This window comes from Monomorium pharaonis, chromosome 7 (genome assembly GCF_013373865.1).
Source record: "Monomorium pharaonis isolate MP-MQ-018 chromosome 7, ASM1337386v2, whole genome shotgun sequence".
NCBI lineage: Eukaryota > Metazoa > Arthropoda > Insecta > Hymenoptera > Formicidae > Monomorium > Monomorium pharaonis.
The window spans coordinates 1,188,946-1,207,305 of record NC_050473.1 but is presented as its reverse complement, the minus strand read 5'-3'; the positions used below and the strand labels follow the sequence as shown (position 1 = coordinate 1,207,305).

General features: G+C 38.5%; 3 protein-coding genes across 3 annotated transcripts in view; 1 reads left to right on the top strand and 2 right to left on the bottom strand.

Moving 5' to 3' along the window:
- LOC105839983 (zwei Ig domain protein zig-8) overlaps positions 1-8,136 on the bottom strand; it is a 330,645-nt gene extending 322,509 nt beyond the window's left edge. Inside the window, exon 1 of the mRNA XM_028191742.2 lies at positions 7,839-8,136. The gene's annotated coding sequence lies outside the window, so the exon portion shown is untranslated. The remainder of the gene's footprint in view (positions 1-7,838) is intronic.
- Positions 8,137-12,772: 4,636 nt separating this feature from the next.
- LOC105829237 lies at positions 12,773-15,669 on the top strand. Its single transcript, XM_028191693.2, has one exon. The coding sequence runs from the start codon at positions 14,885-14,887 to the stop codon at positions 15,308-15,310; it is 426 nt and encodes a 141-aa protein (XP_028047494.1). The 5' UTR covers positions 12,773-14,884; the 3' UTR covers positions 15,311-15,669.
- A 252-nt stretch (positions 15,670-15,921) lies between these two features.
- Positions 15,922-18,218, bottom strand: LOC105829238. Its single transcript, XM_012667942.3, has 3 exons — positions 18,050-18,218; positions 16,998-17,654; positions 15,922-16,837 (listed from the first exon to the last, which is right to left on the bottom strand). Exons 2-3 carry the CDS (start codon positions 17,630-17,632, stop codon positions 16,330-16,332), a joined length of 1,143 nt encoding a protein of 380 aa, XP_012523396.2. The 5' UTR covers positions 17,633-17,654; positions 18,050-18,218; the 3' UTR covers positions 15,922-16,329.
- Between the last annotated feature and the right edge of the window lie 142 nt (positions 18,219-18,360).

The following is an 18,360-nucleotide window of genomic DNA, read 5'->3' as shown; positions in this document are numbered from 1 at the left end:
AATGCAAATAAAATAAATATTACATAGGAAACGAGTGTAGCAAGCTCGAAAATAAGAGCGCAGTTTAATACAACATACGTATAAGAAAAACTGATTATCCGACTCGCTCGGTATAACCCTCTTGTAATTATAATTCAACCAAAAAAAAAACCCCCCTAGAGACTTTGCTAGAGATGTTACCTTCGAATTGTCCCGCAAATGTCGTTAATGCCTCGTTCTCCCCGAGAATACCGCTCAAATTCTTCGAATCATCTAAGTGTCGTTAATGCTCGCTGTATTCGCGAATGGCATTACGCTGGAGTAAGTATATACCATTCGTCGCGAGAGCGACGCGCTGCATTGTTACACCGAAAGATAAATACTGTAGGTTGAATTCCATTTCACTCGGTAATTACTATTCTGTTTGCTCTACTGCGGAGTTATGCGACCAAATTTTTAAACACGATCGACAGAGAATCGGTAAACACTTAACAACGAAAAGTCCCTGTCAGATCGTCACAAAGTTCGGAGCAGGAGATATAAATTTTGAGAGCTATCGTCCGTTAATGTATAATCAATTTTTCTTTCGCAGTTACGCTTGATTTTCACGAGATAAGTCTTTGATGCAAGATGTAAAACGATTTCATAGCAATGAGCAACTTGAAAGAGCATGTACTTAGTCTTCTCGTGTACTTGGTTCTTCCTATAAAATTGTCGAGCTTAAAGGGATCTTTATAGATGTCTGACGTGCGAAAAAGACACATCGCTTTAAGGATTGAACATGCTTGTTAATATTATGGAATTACTCACAGCAACGTAAGATAAGGAAAGGAGAATTTCTATTAACCTGCGACGTTTAACATTACATTTCCATTTCATGCATCGGTGTAATGAAGAGTAAATTCCGAATTCTTTTCCACCGCTGCTGAAATTGCGCGAGGAAGTAAGAGACTCGCGGTCGTTTGCGAAAGAACCGACGGTCGTTTCGTAACGATAATAAAAATTGGATTACAAGTTTCTCAATCTTCTCTATACTACTTTTTTCATATGTAAGAGAATTTTGTGAATATTCCGATGATGATGGTTGTAAAAAATGGCACCATAAAATTCGTTGACTTAAATTCTGAATATAATTTCAGAAAAGGTATGTTCCGCGATAAGAGAGATCTGTACGAGAGGAAAAAATTTTTGCTTTTTTAAAGGCGACAATTTTATGCAAGGCTGCGGTCGTTAAATATATCTACATAATTTTATTTAAATTCTTTAAGTAGCAGTAATTATTGTGTTTTCTGTTTTCTTAAATTAAAATAAACAATTTAAGAAGATAATTTCAAAGACAATTTCAATTAATAAAAAAACCAAATTAGTCAGATAGATGTAATGAAGGTGTACAAAGGTGTAACGCAATATAGCGCAAAGTAATGAAATATAAAACGTTTGACGGTCGAAAGTTAAATTGCAAAAATTGCGTGCTAATATTTTCCACGCTGATTCACATTCCCCCTTTTCTTTCCGGGCTTTTTTTCCCCCCCGTTGTGAGTCATTTGGACTTTTTTTTTCTTTTCGTATTAATGCAAATTATAATAAAAGTTGATTTTACGCATACACGCGTTATTCGTACTTGATTTAATAGGAAACAATAAGTCTAATATGTACTTGCACTTTTTACAAAGGTCTCTGAATACAAACGCGGTATATTTTAAGCCTGCGAGGTATCTTAAATCTTCCACTTTCCTTACAATGATAAAGCGTCGAAAGTAAGCGAGTGTGTGATACATTACACCTGACACGCGGTAACCACGTAAACTCATCTGTAAGCTGCTCTCGCGCGATCTTATCCGCACGGCCATGTGCCCGGGTGAAAATTTCCGGCGATAACATTTTGTACAGCTGCATTGTTAATCAAAGAAAACATCGATTAATTAACGTTTCTCGCAGCGGTTTGGCAAGAAAAAGGGGGGAGGGAAACGACCGCTAACGTCGACTTACGATAAACGAGATGAGCAGGGGCCGTCGACAAAAATAAGACAAACTCGTCACTTAGTTGGGAAAGGCACGAGGGAGAGTACCATCGAATTACGGTCAGTTCATCTTCGGAAGCAAACGTAATAAAATGTAATTGTTCCGTGGGAAAAAGAACGTGCGCTAAAACGATTTGGCTCGACGTTTCCTTTTATATTGTCGGAACGTCTCGATAAATGTTCACGCTGTTCGCGAAAAAACAGATTGTGAACGATTAAAAACAATAAGTGAGAAAAAGTAAGTGATAAAATTCACAAGAATCTCAAAATTAATACATATAAGAGATTGTACCTTTGTGTAAAGTAAGACTTACAATTTTTCACTTTGTATAATTATTGATTTGCCAAACTCGCGTTTAAAGTATAGCGCGTTTTATAGGCAATTTGTGGAATTATTAGCGCCGAACGGAAATTTCACTGATCCGAGGCAGCTCGTACAGGAATTTACGCGAATTCCAAAAGATAATTCCGACGGAACACGATAATGCACAGCGGATAGATTACAGCCGATTACGATCACTTGAAAATTAGCGCAAACGCGGAGCGATAAATCGGCTCTTCCCAGCGCATCATTTCTTCATTAAACGTCCGCGTTTAGGGACTTGTCGATAATCCTCCATGAACTACGTTACGCCGGTGAGGCGCGGTTGTCTCGGTGAACGACTGCTTGCCTTCACCATCGACATCCGGTATCCAGAGCACCGTCATTATCGCTAAAAAGACGGGCATTCCTCGCCGCACAATACTCGACGGCGTGCTATGTAATAAAGGGATTCCTTTGGCTGACTGGAACGCAGTTGTGGGTGTCATTTCTATTTTCAAATTAGTCCTGTTCATCTCCACGCGATAGACGGTATAGCGGAAGAATGTGACCCGTTCTTAAGTCACGGATGAGAAGAACGATCGCGAGAGACGAACTTCAATTTATTAGAACCTTCGCGCCAGACGCGCCGTTGAACGAAAAGAGAGGAAAAAAAAAAGCTTTTCGCGTAGAATCTATATTTCATGTAGAATTAATCGTCGCACGTCGCCCATGTACAATAATTAATTATACAGGATCTGCCTCGAATCGAGCAAAAAAATATTTGTTCCCGAAATATTTTTCTTTTTTTTTTTTTTTGCTAAATCCAGAACGCCCCGGGTGTAATTAATCGTTACACACATGACAAGCTTCGATCACCTGTGTATAAAATATAGATGCCGCGCAAAAAAAAATAAACTACTAATTATTTGCACTTTACGGCCGGCAAATTAATCATTAAATTTTTTAGTAACAAAAAAATCCCCGCGCGCAGGCGTTCGTATCGTGGAATAATTATTCCGGGCGCAGTGAAACGCAACGTAATGACAGTAATATTTTAATGCAGACGTCGTTAATCAGCTATAAAATGTCGGTCATAACGTCAAACATCCTTACAATCTGATTAATGAGAATTGTGTTTATATTGTTCACGGACTATCGCATTGTAATTTCATTTCTGAGCAATTAATACGCCGATCGTAACCGATGCGCGTAATGGTACCAACGTTCGCGGAGATTGACAAACGGCGAGCAAATAGAAATAGCGATGCCGATATTTGCGTACAGCCGCGGTGTAAATAACGCGTATCAAAGGACGTGCATATGAGCATATAACGCTGCCGGAGCCCTGTTTGGCGTGCCACATTTGACAAGGTCTACGATAAATAGGTCAATTGCTTACTTTGTCTACATGCATAAATAATCTTATTTACCGATATGATTTCTCAAGTAAATAGTTAAATCGCGTTTCACAATTAATTATTTAATTAACATTTCCCACGCATTAAGGTGATATTCTAGTTTAGCTTGTCTATTTTTGGAAATTACAAAAAAAAAACTACCGCACATTATCTTTCTACGTTTCTACACGTCTACTTGTTTTTTTTCGCACTTAAACGGGAATACGTCCTTAATTTATATTATTGCAAGATGTGACGTGAAAAGGATAAAATAAATGGTTATCACGTTACATCGTGCTTTAAATCACTGATCGCGCGGCATGAATTTCTACAAGACAAACTATCGTACTTCCGGTCGATTATAGCTGCGCGACGCTGTCGCGACAGACTGTCGTGATCGAGCTGTCGATCGAATCGATCGAGGGGTAAAACTCTCACTGTATGTTGTGACGGTACGGTAACGTATGCGTACTAAACAGGAAACGAATCGTAGATGTGCCATAGAATTTGAGTGCCGATTGTATATGCCATAGAATCGCGTCGTTCGTGCCGTACAGTTTTTTTTTTTGTGCATTCTGACGACGGTACAGGCATAGCGATCGGTGAATTACGCGAGCTGCAAAATCGTCCTCCCGCCCTCGGGAATGCTCCACAAATCCCTCGATAATTTATCGATTAAGTCGTGCGTGGAATACGGATCCCCGGTGCCTCCGGGCCCATCGCGGATTAAACCGCGCGGTGCATTTGTCAAATTGTCATTACTCATTGTCAAAATATCGCGAGCCGTTCTCTCCTTTTTTTTTAATTTTCGGCGAGCGTTGCCGAAAGTCGACTCTTTTCGAAAAGGGTTCCGCTTCCCGAAATACGATATTCCGAAAAAACGTTATCGCAAAACCACAAAAATTTCTCCCGCCCAAAAATTTATACAGCAATATATTTTATTTTTCTTTTCTATTAATATCATATATAATATATATATTCATCGTAATCGTGTTACATGGCCGTCCGAGCTGCGATATTCCTTCATTAAATGAAAGATCCGGAAAAGTGTACCAATGGAAAAAGAAGAAGCAGAAATGTCACAGGTTTGAGAAGATAAATACCGTTATGCACGTGTGAACGACAATAATGACTTGTCACGTGGAATCGCGCGTCGAAAGTCCACCGTACATCGTCGCCCATCTCGAGTGCGATCTGCGTAAAGAAAAGGGACACACACACACACACAGACACACGAGAAAGGTTAATGACGTGTAAATTTCATTTGACTCTACAGTCGGCAGATTTCGTTAAGCACAAAAGCGTCAACGAATGACTACTGTTAAGTTTAGTGGCACGTTAAAGATGGTAATCGCAGTCCTACGTACAGAACGTGTTCGCGCGAATTGCGGATTCTTTCAACAACTTAGAGTGTTTCTGGAAAAATTATACTTTGAATTAAACAAGCATCCCTCTTGATTTAGCCTCTAATCTTTAGGCACCGCACACCCGATATAAAATTTTAATGCTATAACGTGTTCACGCGCCATAATGCGCATATAAAAGGGCCTACTAAGGTAACGTTAACTCTCGCGTTAATTCTACCCTTTTATCCGATACAAAATGCGAACATAATGAACGTCATTCCGTACATGCTCGCGAGCCGTATAATTTATTTCGGAGAAATGGAAAAGCCGCATGTCGAAAATGAATGCAAAAATGAGAAAATTAATTGCGCAACGGTAAATGCCTCAAATGTTATAATAAATATATAAAACTGGGGAGCATCGTTTGATTTTTTTTTTTCAATATAAAATACGAGCATAAGATACATTGAAAAGGACGAGTTATAAATTTTACCGACCAAATTGTGTCAACGCGTTTATCAAATAACGGACGGGATCGAATATGAAAGCATTAATAATTCGAACGTACTTTAATTGCTAATTATCTGCAATGTAATAGCGCTTTCATTAATATTTTAATATGTTAATTATACAGCCTGTTCCCAAAAACCTCTGCTAAAGACGAGCGTGACTGTCATCGCACAGCAGCTATAGCAATTCACGTAAATTACCGGCGCCGGATAACCGTCGGATTAAGATCGTAGGCACGGAACTTACCCCGACGTACATATTTTGACAAGGGCAGCAAGGGTTAAGACCAAGATTTAGCTCGTCTATGTAGACATAGTGCCGTGGTCGTCAACATAGTCGATATCAGGCAGGGGAGCCCCTTTCACGGGGCGGGCTTTCCTGCTCTTTATTTTAAGTTAAACACGAGGAGGAAAAACGGACGTTCAACAGCGATGGTATCGTAATACTAATTTATTCAATACCTTCGTTAAGTTTATCGAGAGATTACAGAACGCGGACAAAAGCTCAGGGAACAATTTATTACCTCCACTGAAATCTTAATGTAATTATTAATTTTTTAAATTGAATTTTCCACATTTCTCTTTGTGCGGATTAATTAATTTTATACGGCCTTATTCCAAAATTATATCAGCATTTATAATGTACGATATAAAAGCAAATAATTTGTAATTTCGACTTTCTAAAATGTACAAAGTCCCCTCGGGAACGTATGAATAAATTGCTGCGACTTTATTTATTGTAAAATTAAAATTGTAAAAATGCTAAGTGTCCGTTTTTCGTTAAACACTTTTTATTTAGAAATAATACCGGAGGGGAATAGTAAGAAATATATGTACGCACGGTTGCAATAATTTGAAAATCACCAAGCCAATTTGAATACGATTTGGACACGAAAGATTTTATTCATCGAGATCGCCTAACGAGCACACCTAACAAACAACCGCCGCTACGTCACGGGAAAAAACCAGTGCAAAATGCGCGCGGGAATCCTTCAACGGGGTGGGAACGGAAAACGGGTAAAAGACGGCTAAAGATAATGTACTCCTGCATACAGATGACGTTATTAAACGGAAATCTGCAGATGGAGCGAAAGCATAAAGCACTGTCTACCGTCGTTGTCTGATTAGGCATGCAACGTTTTCCACCTCTATTCCCCCCCCCCCTTCGCCCCGTCCCTCTTGCCATCGGCGAGATACGAAGCACCCTCCCCTCTCTCTCTCCCCCCTTCTCGCTCTCAAATGCACACACACACACCCTTTCTTTCTCGTTACGGACACGCGGCACGCCGCATCGCCGCATCGCGCCGCCACGTAAATTCCGTAAAACGATAACGGCGATTTTAACACCGCGTACAATGCAGCACTGCGCGGCGGCAATGCAGTTCGTTCGCGGTAACGAACCCGAGCGGATCGCGCGCTTTTCTCGAATTCCGACGTTCCGGAAATCTGACCGCGAAATTTAAACTCCTCCCTTCCCCTCCCCCCCCTCCACCTCCGCCCCTTCGCCTGCGCGCGACTTACGTACGAAAATACTTCGGTCGCGCAATCGATAAACAAGATGCAAATGCGATCACAGATCCGATGCAAAATCCCACATTAATTATACGTGTGTTCAGCGTCCTCTGTCCCGATTAATCAAAATATGAAATTGCAGGCTGGTCAATAAACACACAAGAGAAGGACATTTTAAATACACTATTAACCGTGTAAATTAACTGTAATATAAGAGAGTATTTCTAGTGGCGCTATATATAAGTATATATATATATATATATATATATATATATATATATATATATATATATCGACATTTTTATGTTCTCGATCAATAAACTGCAATAAATTCTTTTTTCTGAAGGGTGGGAGGGAGAACATCAGATTTATTAATTCAATTAATCAAGACATCGGTGCCGAGAAGCATAAATATCACCGTGAAAAACAAATTCTTCGTAGTACCAATGTATGACGTTTATCGACTAAAATCCATTGATACAATAAACTTTTTGTTAATAGCAAAAATATTACATTGAACCTGTTCATTTAAATCAAATAAATTTAATTAATATAACGAATTATTCTTTGTTACAATAAATAAAACATCATGACAATAAAATGATTCATTGTATCAATTTTAATAATTTTTTTTCATCGGTAGAATGAATATTTCATTAGAATTTACAGTTTTGATTGTGTACAGTTAACCATTCAAAAATTCTACGCCAATCATCTCGGCGATTGAATTAACAATCGAATAATTTATTTCTATTGCAAAACCAACTCACCGGCTGACGTCTTCCTCTCCGTCGAAGCAATAACGTGACTGTCATCTCCCGTCCCGAGCCATACCGTCGAAAAGCGGTCCTTCCTTCCTTCCTTCCTTTGTACGGAGACACAAACTCACCGGAGATTCCAGTTCGTCACCGAGAGAGGCACGTCCGACACGCGCGATTGGCTTTTAGCGAGTAACAACGCTAAAACCTCCCCCCCGTTGCCGGGTCCCGCGTTGTCGCGACACTCTCTCGACAAGTTCGAAGTCTATCCCGACGGACGCGCGACGCGCCAAGGAGAAATACCTTCGATACGTAACGCGCTAACTCGATACGGCGGAATGTTCGTTCCCGACTCCCGGAGATTCACTCGCACGCGAAAATCACTGTCTAGGTATCGGGATCTCGCGCGCGCGCGGTGTCGAGGGGGGAAATACGACGGCAGCGACTTCCCACCGTTTACGTGCACTTCGCGGCACTCGCGGGGGAGGGGGAGCGGGAAGAATTGCAAGATTTTTGAAATATTCCTCTCGACCTAACCTGACCTAACCTTCGAGTCGTACGGCACGCGGGGTCCGTGGTATTCGAACGTGGCTAACCACGTCGACACGTCACCCGCGACCGCGCGCTCCGCGATCGTCTGGATCTCGAGGACGCGAGCCATAACGACGACCCGACAACGCTCCACCCGACGCTCCCGATGTTTGTTTACCGCCGCGCAAAAAGAAAAAAAAACAACACGCAATTGTAACCCGCGAACCGCGCGAAGCCCAACGTTTCGCTCCGAACCACCAAGCGGGGGAACCGAGCGAACTTGAGATGGCGCCACGTTACTTGTTACATACGTAGCAGCGCACCTCGCGCCGCGATTAACAATTCGGCAATTAGAATATGGTCGCACGACCGCACGGGGAATCATTAGCGCCTATCCGAAATGCATTTGCAGCAACCCGTCTGGCAGTATTTTCATCAATTCATTCCCGATGCAGAATCACGTTATTATGCAATTTACACGCTGCCGCGGTGAATAATAAATGACGCGAACCGCCAGTTGTTTGTCTATGCAGTGTGCGAGTGAAAAAAAAAGGGCAATTCGTAACAAAGACCCGCGTAACAGAACCAGATAGAACGATATCCCGGCGCCTTTGCTCAACGATTCCGATATTCATTTATTCTCGTCGCACGAAAAGTAGTAAAAATAATGCGGTACGACACCGCTTCCGATGCAAACTGTCGCGATTGCGAAATAAAACTGGCAGCGCGCATTAAAATAGCAGTACACGTTGTTAGAAAAACAATACTGCTATCCTTCTAACCTTAATATCGAATTATTAATTTGCATATCTTAATGTTTCCCGATAAGAGTTCGCAGTTGTGACAATTTTATCGTGATATATATAAAACATATTTATTGTATAATCATCAATCGTGTAAAGATGTTCATCTACATTTTAATAAACGTGACAAAATTAAGCTATTTTTTTATGTAGATGATTATCTAAATATTTTTATATAGATAACAACAAATACTGCTCGTGTCACAAGCGTTGAACAATTCATAATTTAAAGATAGAAAACTTATTACAAAATATATTTTTAAATTTAAATTTCAAACAAATCTGATCTGTTTATAATAAAAATTGTAGTCATTATTTTTACACATTATGCAAGATAGCAATATATTATAAAAGAAACTTTTAAAAAATTTACACAATTTGATAGAAAATCCGTTTTTTTAAATAATAAGAGATGCAATTTTAAAGCATAAGGCAATTAAATCGGTTTAATTTTTAATAAACTTTCCTTTTAAAGATATATATTATTTACTTTATTTAGTATATTTCATAACTCATACAACTTATATTTGTAATAATAAAGATATTTTAATTGTATAAAAAATCAAATATCTCAAAAATATAACACTTTCTTAATCAGATCCAGTATATTTAAATTCAATTCAACTTTGTAAAATCATTCGGTTTTGTTCATTATTTCCAGTTTTACAGTTATTGACATTATAAACATGATCTCAATGAATTTAATGTCTCGTTGTAACATTCGTCTAGCAATGATCTGGAAGGTAATTGTAAAATTTTGATACGTTTATATTTATGTTTATATTTGATATGTTTAATATAAAATGTTATATTAATATGCAATTTGTTAATGTTTTGTATGGAAAATTTTAAGTTGATCATTTGAGACCACGACTTATGCAACTTCGGTTTACAATGCTTTCTCGGTTTATAATGTTACTCGATTCTGAGCACATTGATGTATCTTATTTCGCAGCGGGTATCGCTGCGCATCTGTTTAGTGACGGCTCCTCGAGCTTGGTGTGATATGCCGTCACAACCCAGCAGGGTGCAGTTAATTATTAGATCAACTGGTTCATGCTGTAACTCATTGGCAAACACCACAGGAAGAGATGGTTGCCTATCGTAGCTTCCAGCTATTTTTTCCACTGTTACGTTGTACAGATGCATATCTAGTTCAACGCTGGGCAGTATGGACAATTCATCATGTGTGCACAAAGAACCGTAAGCTTAAAAAGAATATTTTACATTATATAAATTATTTTAGAATGTATCTGTTCTAATATAAGACTTAAAAAATTATATTTATATAAAAATAACTATATATTGGCTACAAATGTAAATATATTTATTTTTTATTCAACTAGACTAGACTAGACTAGAAATACCTAGGAAAGAACTTTGACAAAATATTTAGTAATATTATGAAATATGTCTCGATCATAAATATTTTTTTCAACTTATATTTACAGTATTTAATTATAAAAATTTGTAAATGCTTATATTTTTAACTTACATTTTAAATTACATTAAAAATAAATTGTAATGTAAGTATATATATATATATATTTGTATTATAAAACATTTTTATTCACATTTTTCTTCATTTCATAACCAATGTTTTATCACATTTTTACATTATTATTTAACTTTATGTAATGTTATGTAAAAATGCTAATAAAATCGAATTAATGGATATGAAATTGATATAAAAATATTTGTTGATATAAATATATCTTTTATGTTGTAACAAGGTATTTAATAACCTTAAATACCTATTGAATAGCTCGTTACAACATAAAAAATTGCTTTACAACTGTTATACGACTGTTATTCTTTAATATGATTAATATTTGTTTATATTATCTAATTCTTCCGATTTCTTTAAGATGTTCTTGCCCGGAGTTTGATCGGAATTAATATACGATATCGCATCATCTAATTAGATCTTGGGTGTCTTAAACTTTTGGCTTATTTTCATAGCTGCAAATAAACTGCTCATTTTTTTAGATTGGTTGGAAAATTGCACTTTTCTAGAATTTCTTTTCCCACAACTTCGTACAAGATATGGTGAAAAAATGATGAGTTCTTTCACAGTACAATTTTCTTTCTCGCAACATCTCGGAGTGATCTTTTATAATAATAATTCCAAAACGTTGTAAGAAAGAAATTTTTGATATCATCGTTTTGATATCAGTGCTGCTCGATAAAGAATTTTCTTCTTACATGTCTATCTGATTTTTGACCTGTTCTTTTAACGATAATGTTGTTGTTATATTTAACTTATTTGAATTACAAATAAATTTATTTAATAAATAATTTACTTGTAATTTAAATAAGTTAAATAAACTTTATTTAATTTTGTGGATGAGTTTTGTTTTTATTTACTGGTAATCTCGGGTTTGTGAAAGTTTTGAAGTTTTCTATCGTGTTGTCAGAAGTTTGTATATTTTTTTGTAGCGATATATGTATATTTCTCTTGTTTGTTTTATTGGTATAAGACCAAATAAAAGTGTTGCCTGCAAACCAGGTGAAAGTTTAAAACAGTAATCAACAGGAGCAAATGACGTTTTGAGAGGCTGTTTTGTTGACACCAAAGATTGATTTTTTATTGGTAGCTTAGCAGCAGCTGCTGCTTTAGCAAGTAATCTTTTTTCTGTAGCCCGTGTAATTTATTTCTGGACGCCATTTGTTTTTGGTTGTTCTGTGTTTTTCTTTGATATTTTTTTAATGCTGCTTTTGATTCATTAATTTGTGAGAAATAAAAAAAGTGACGAACAACGTCAACTTTAGTGTAGTACATCACTCGTTTTCAATATCGCCAAAAAAAAAGAGTGATGAACACCAAAGGTAGATTTTTTCTTCGAAGCTTCCAGCTTCTTTCTCTCACGTACCTCTTTCTATTTTATTAATTTTTCCATGCGCTTATCAGTAATAATAGATACATCTGTTAAAAATAATAAAAGTTTGTTTAACTTAACAGCACAAAATAAAACATTCACGAAAAAGATAAGATCAAATATATATGTTAAAAAAAATAATCCTGTAAACCTTACTTATTATGTAATATGCATATGCTATTATAAATGTATTTAGATATTTTAGTTACTAAATCTAAGTATATATTTTTATGTAAAACATATTGTTTCTTACTTATACACGCGAAATCTGGCACAAAATGCACACCAAAATGCGCGAATATTCATCGAGCATGTACCGCGCGCGTGCGAACAAAATGGCGGGCGCACTACTGTTCTTCGGTGCTTGCTACCAAAGGCACACAATTGAGTATTCTCATAAAAATCGATTGTGATTGATTAGTTTCTTATAGCTTAAAAAAGCTTCATTGTAAATTTTTATTGTAGACTATGGGTACAGTAACGTTAGCAATCGTGACAATATTGACAACCTAAAAACTGTGAGGCTATATGAGATTGTTGATATATATATAATTATATTATATACATTATTTATTATATATACGTTAAAAGCAATATTAAATTCATTTATAGATGCACGATTAATTCATATATAAAATAAATTACATCAAATTAAATCAATCCATATATAGTATATCTGTAGTTTAAATACATTATGATGTGTTGCATATTATTTATTGTTATTAGTCTGCCGGGATGCTCGCAGTTATCGTAAAGCTTGCGATCATCCCTCACGAAAGCGTGACATTAAGATGCATTCGACCGCGAAGAATGTCCGCCCCGGGCATAATGTTGGTATGCAAGCGTGAAAAATTTAGTGGGCCGAGGGTGAGAAACACGCGGGCGTTTGGAAATTTTTCGAGGGACATTCCTCGCCGGGATATGCCGGATAATAATTTCACCGGTCACGCGCGCATTCACGTACGTTATACATACATTCCGTGAGCGACTGACGGGGAAGAGTCTTCCAAGATTAACGATTCCGTGAAATTTTCAAGCAGATTCCGCGCCGAGGACGAGTCGCCCGGTCGGGGACGGTTATCGAGCGATCTGTTTTATTTTTCATGTATTTCCGTTTAGCGCTGCATCAGCGAAATTTGGGTCGCGCGAAGCCGTTAAGTCTGCAGGTCGATAAAATTTTAATAAATGCTAATTCGCGCCAGGCCCGACGTACGGGCCGATATCCACAAAATTAAATCGTCTACCTCCCGTGGAGATCGCTTCATTATGAAACGCGCGCGGCCCTCTTAAAAAGGACGTTTGCCCTTTCACTCCGTTTACGCGGAATTAAGTAGAGAGGGAGAGCCGAGAAGAATAGACACGAGGGCGGTGTCCTCAACTTTGTCGGTGGTCCAATCTTGGAACATCGCTGTCAACCGTCTAGTTAGTCTTTACTTGGGAGATCTGTTTTTACTGCTTTCTTCATTCATTCGGGAGGTCTTAAAATAACACGTCGCGAAAACAATCCTTTGTGCAAGCGTGTACTTGCTTAAACGATTTATAATTCCCCCTCTCCCCCCGCCGAGTTTTATACTCCGAATGATATAAAAATAATTTTAAAAACTATTTTATTGTAAAAAAAAAATACAAAGTTACGTATAACGTATAACATGATAATCGTCCAATACGTGTTTGTGTAGTAATCGTAAAAATTCCATTTTAAATCCCATATAAAAATATCATTTAATATCAATTTGCTTTTGTGCTTTGCAAATAAAATAATTTAAAATTACGATGGAGTCATAAAATTCCACGATGCAATTTTATTTCAAAAGGAATATTAAATTTATATATTTTTGTTATCGCGTGTAAATTCTATCGATTTCACAAGAAAACTGTTACGTCAATTGCGATACAATTTTTCGCCGGGAAATAATTCGTGGCGGTAATTAAAAAGTAAAAGTGATAAAAAGGGATGTGCCATCCATTCTTATCACTTTGTGTACGCGTGTGTGTGTGTGTGTGTGAGAGACGAAATAGTGTGGCGGCTAACAACCTGTACCTTACCATTCGACAGTTATGAAACTGGCGCACTGACATGCTCACGGTAAGTTGTTCAAGCGAAAGCATAAACGTGGGCGAATGTATTATGGCTGCGTAAGAAGCACAATGTTGTTCTATATGCGGATGCACCGCGGGACCGCGATCAACATGCCACAAACATCTGTACCGTAAGCGCAGAGATAGACGAACGCCAAAGCCGTAAGGGGGTCGTCAACTATGTACATAATTTCCAACTTCTGACTCTATCCATTCCTGGAACGGACGATCCGGACCGCCCGGAAGCAGGAAATCTCTCCGCGCCCAGCGCGCGCGGTCAACCCCAGATATATGTTCACCTGACGCGCGCGAATAGTACCGCGCAATGGGAATAGTCTCATTTGTATTTGTTTGTACGCTGCCTCATTAATAAAATGGATCGGCGGCAAAACAGAAAATTGCTCGAATCGCGATACGGTGCCGTAAAATCAGGCCGCGGCTATCGTGTAGCTACAATGAAATATAAATGGCCTCGTTGTTCCATTAAACAATATATAGTATATAGACGAAAAGGAACAAAAAAAAAGTACTTCTAAACAACTAAATATTAATCTAATATGCAGATACAATTAATAATTTGTTTGCTGGTATTAATCTAGCGCTTTTCTTAGTTCTTTTTTTCTCAATATTTATTAATTAACTTTAGAAGCGTATACTTGTAACGTTTAGTTCAAATTCGCAATTCGATTCTACATTACAGAGATGTGTTTTGATTTTATTTATCGACTACACGTATCGTATAATCGATTGGCGATCCTGCGCTCGGATGATCGTTCGTTGTCATGACCGTGGCGACCTGATTTGGCTTCGATTCAACTTCAACGTGGCTACAATTTGGCTTACACCCATTTTTCGGCAGCAAACCGTCAAAATTACTAAATTCCAAATGGGTTGGGGTCTGACAAGGACGCAATGCCAGTGTAACGACAGTGCATCGGCACGAGCGCAAGCTCCATCAAAGCAGGTCCTCGCGGCATGTCCTCCCATCATAACGGCGGTCAAGTCCACTTGCGGAGTAAAACGGATGCTCGTTTCTATCGTCATCTTGATCTTCTTGCTGGCCACTATATATTGGGTATCCTCGCGCCAGCAAGCGAACCCCGGCCAACGTCGACAAATAAGAATTCAACCTCAGGCTTCACGAAATATCGCATCGGAACGTACCGAGGCTACGGAAATGTCTGAGAGATGAGGTAACGTAAACTAATAATTCTTTAAAAAAAAAAGAAAAGAACGTGCAGGATAATTTTGTAAAGGAGGTAGTTTGTAAGAAGAAAAATCCTCACCTGTCGCAATTTTCTTTTGACATATAATTTTTTCAGCTCGAAAAGTGTCTTTATATTAAGAAAACGATAAAAATAAATGTAAGATAATTTTTGTCATTATAGCTACAACTTTGAAGGCTACTCTTACAATGATAATACCAGGCACGTTCCTTTACGTAACTATTTTGGAATTCATCCTGAAATTACCTTGATAGACAGAGATTTCAAGGAGTGAATAAAAAATAAAAATTAATCAAATTAATAGAATGTAAGTTGCAAATAAATTTAAAAATATCTAACTAGGTAATCAGCATTGAGAGAGCAAAGAAAAAGTAATCCAGAGTAACAATATGGCCTTGCATATCCAAGCAGCATGCCATACTGCATTTCATCGCCGGGCACTGATACTATATATCGTAGTAGCAGCTGTGCTACAACGTGCATATGCCGCAGAAAAACAACCAATCTTGCAGGTCTAATAAGCTATCTAAAAGAAAAGGCTAAAACGAAGAAAAACAATAATAAAATTTTCATAACGTCCTGTATATTACAATATTAATTTATTGCCCTTAACGCTAATAAGGTCTGTTATGAAGCGATTAGTTTGTACTTCTCGGAAGATGGCGAGGAATCTGTCTTCACATGCCGACGTAAGAATTGCAAACGGATAATTCCATAACGTTAAAATTTATTTTTCTTACAAGTTTTAGATACACGAAGTACCGTGATACTCTACGCTCTATTATATTATTTGTGACACAAAAGTACAACAGATAAAAGTAGACCTTTGAACTTAAATCTACCATTCAGTTTCTATTCGCGTGCGTCGCTATCCACGAATACGCACGATAAAGTCGTGACAAGATTATACATATATGCGAAACAAATATCGCGAAAAGACTGTGAGGAATCGAATAAACTGTAACGATGAACGACGAGAGTGATTCTATCCGAAGCTGCCCAAACGGTCGAGCGTATATAACATTATTCCTGCTTCTTTGAGCAGCCGGTTTCCAATCGTACCGTACGCAAATGGTAATTTGGCGATAATGTCTCGTTCCAAAAGTTCACAATCTACTTCCGGATATTCATCCTTCACGGCGTCTAAATAAATCTGCAAAATGGTCCGGCAGAATGCCTCGACTTTCGGCAGATCGTGATCGTCAGGTAGATTTTGAAGGAGAATGTGACCGAAATCGATCGACGGTGAACAGTACCTCATTGTACTCCAATCGATCACTTTTACGTCACTCGGCCTCCCATTCTCGTACCTGAACAACAAGTTACTCCGCGTGAAATTACCGTGACAGATGGTCCAAAAATCGTTGAGCTCCAGTTTGGTCGTTGAATCCAGTTTTTTTCTTATTTTCTCGGAAAGTTCCGCCTCGACTGGCGGTACGGTATAAAATGAAGAGTCCAAACCTTCGGGATCATCTAACTGTGCTTCGGATGTTCTACAAACAGCACAAGGTCCGAAGATATGTTATATTATCTCTTTCTAATTACATTACTTTCTAATTAACATAACTTTTTCATCGTGTGTTTGATATTAACACGTTATTATTGTATTAACAATCGAGAATCGATATAATACATACAAAAAGCAAAGCTTACGTAACATCGTCTGTCTGAACGCTCGTACGAAGGTGCAGCCAGTCCGTCGGTACAGACAGCTTCGCATAGAACTCCCTGAAAATAGGAAACCTATGCGCCTTAAGCTTCAGTCCCTTGCCGTGAAACGCCGCCAAAGCTTTCATGCACAATTTCAGGTGATCCTCGTCCAATTTATCATCTACTTGCACGTAACCAAGCGCGGCGAGATCTTCCAACGCGATAGCAGCCTGACCATCGTATCGACCCAGGTCGGACAGGTAACACTTGGGGGCACCGTCCGTTCCGTAGCTGAGCGTCATCTTGCTGTAAAACATCTCCTCGTTCAGAAATGGACCGGACGGTGGAGAGCCCGGGTGCGATTTAAGCAGCTTGATAATAAGAGGAAAGCTACGCGTCACGCCGGAAAACTTTACGCGCGCCGTCACCCGGTGTAACACGTTCCTGCGGCTGCTCTTCGAGTCGAGATGCTCCACGTCGACGGAGTCGAACTCGACGAACTCCCTGGACCCGGGCTCGCAGAAGCGCCGATCGTGGACCATCTCTGGTATCAGTACCAACCTTATGAAGCTGCAATATTTGCAGGCGCACTCCCTTACCGGCCCCGCCGATTCCACGCGGAGATCTGGGTCGGCCATAGCGAAAGGGAAAATAATATCACTGTAATAAAACACGGCAGCAATTAAGGACACCGGCACTGCGAGAGCGCGCGCGCTTAAAGCCGGAAAGTCGAGAATTATGAGGATTTTTTTTTTTCTACGCGGGCTCGCTCGCTCGTTCTAATAACGTTGTCGCGACGAGTGCCGCGCGCGTTAATAATGTTTATCGTCACGAAGTGCAACGAGTCAGCGGGCGACGAAATAATTAAAAAACATTTTAACCGTGTCGTTAGTCTCGAGAGCGAGTCAAAATGCAACGTAGACGTTGACGTAAATAAGCGTTTCTACTGATAATTAAATAGCTGGCATATGGCGAGTAGCTTCTTGGTAATTATACAGGATTTTATTCGAAAGTAATGTAATCAAAGATTTTACACCGGCGGCTTCTAAACTCACTCCAAGTATCTCCCGCTGCGACCACTCGACTTCAACTAAGTGTACACAAGTTGTATTACGCATTCCAAAGACAGATCCTCCCCACCACGCATTCTTCATTTATCTGATACTGGTATAACGGGTCGCTCTTTAAGACGCAACTTTAAGACGCTATATTTAACGTTTTCTAGAGCCATTCCAGAGGAAAATCCAATAGTTTTACTTTCTATATTATTTACACAACAAGTAAAATATTTATCAGTCTATGTCAGATGTTATTTAGTTCCTTATCCGCTTAAACGATGATATGAAATATTTAGTTGCGTTTCCTC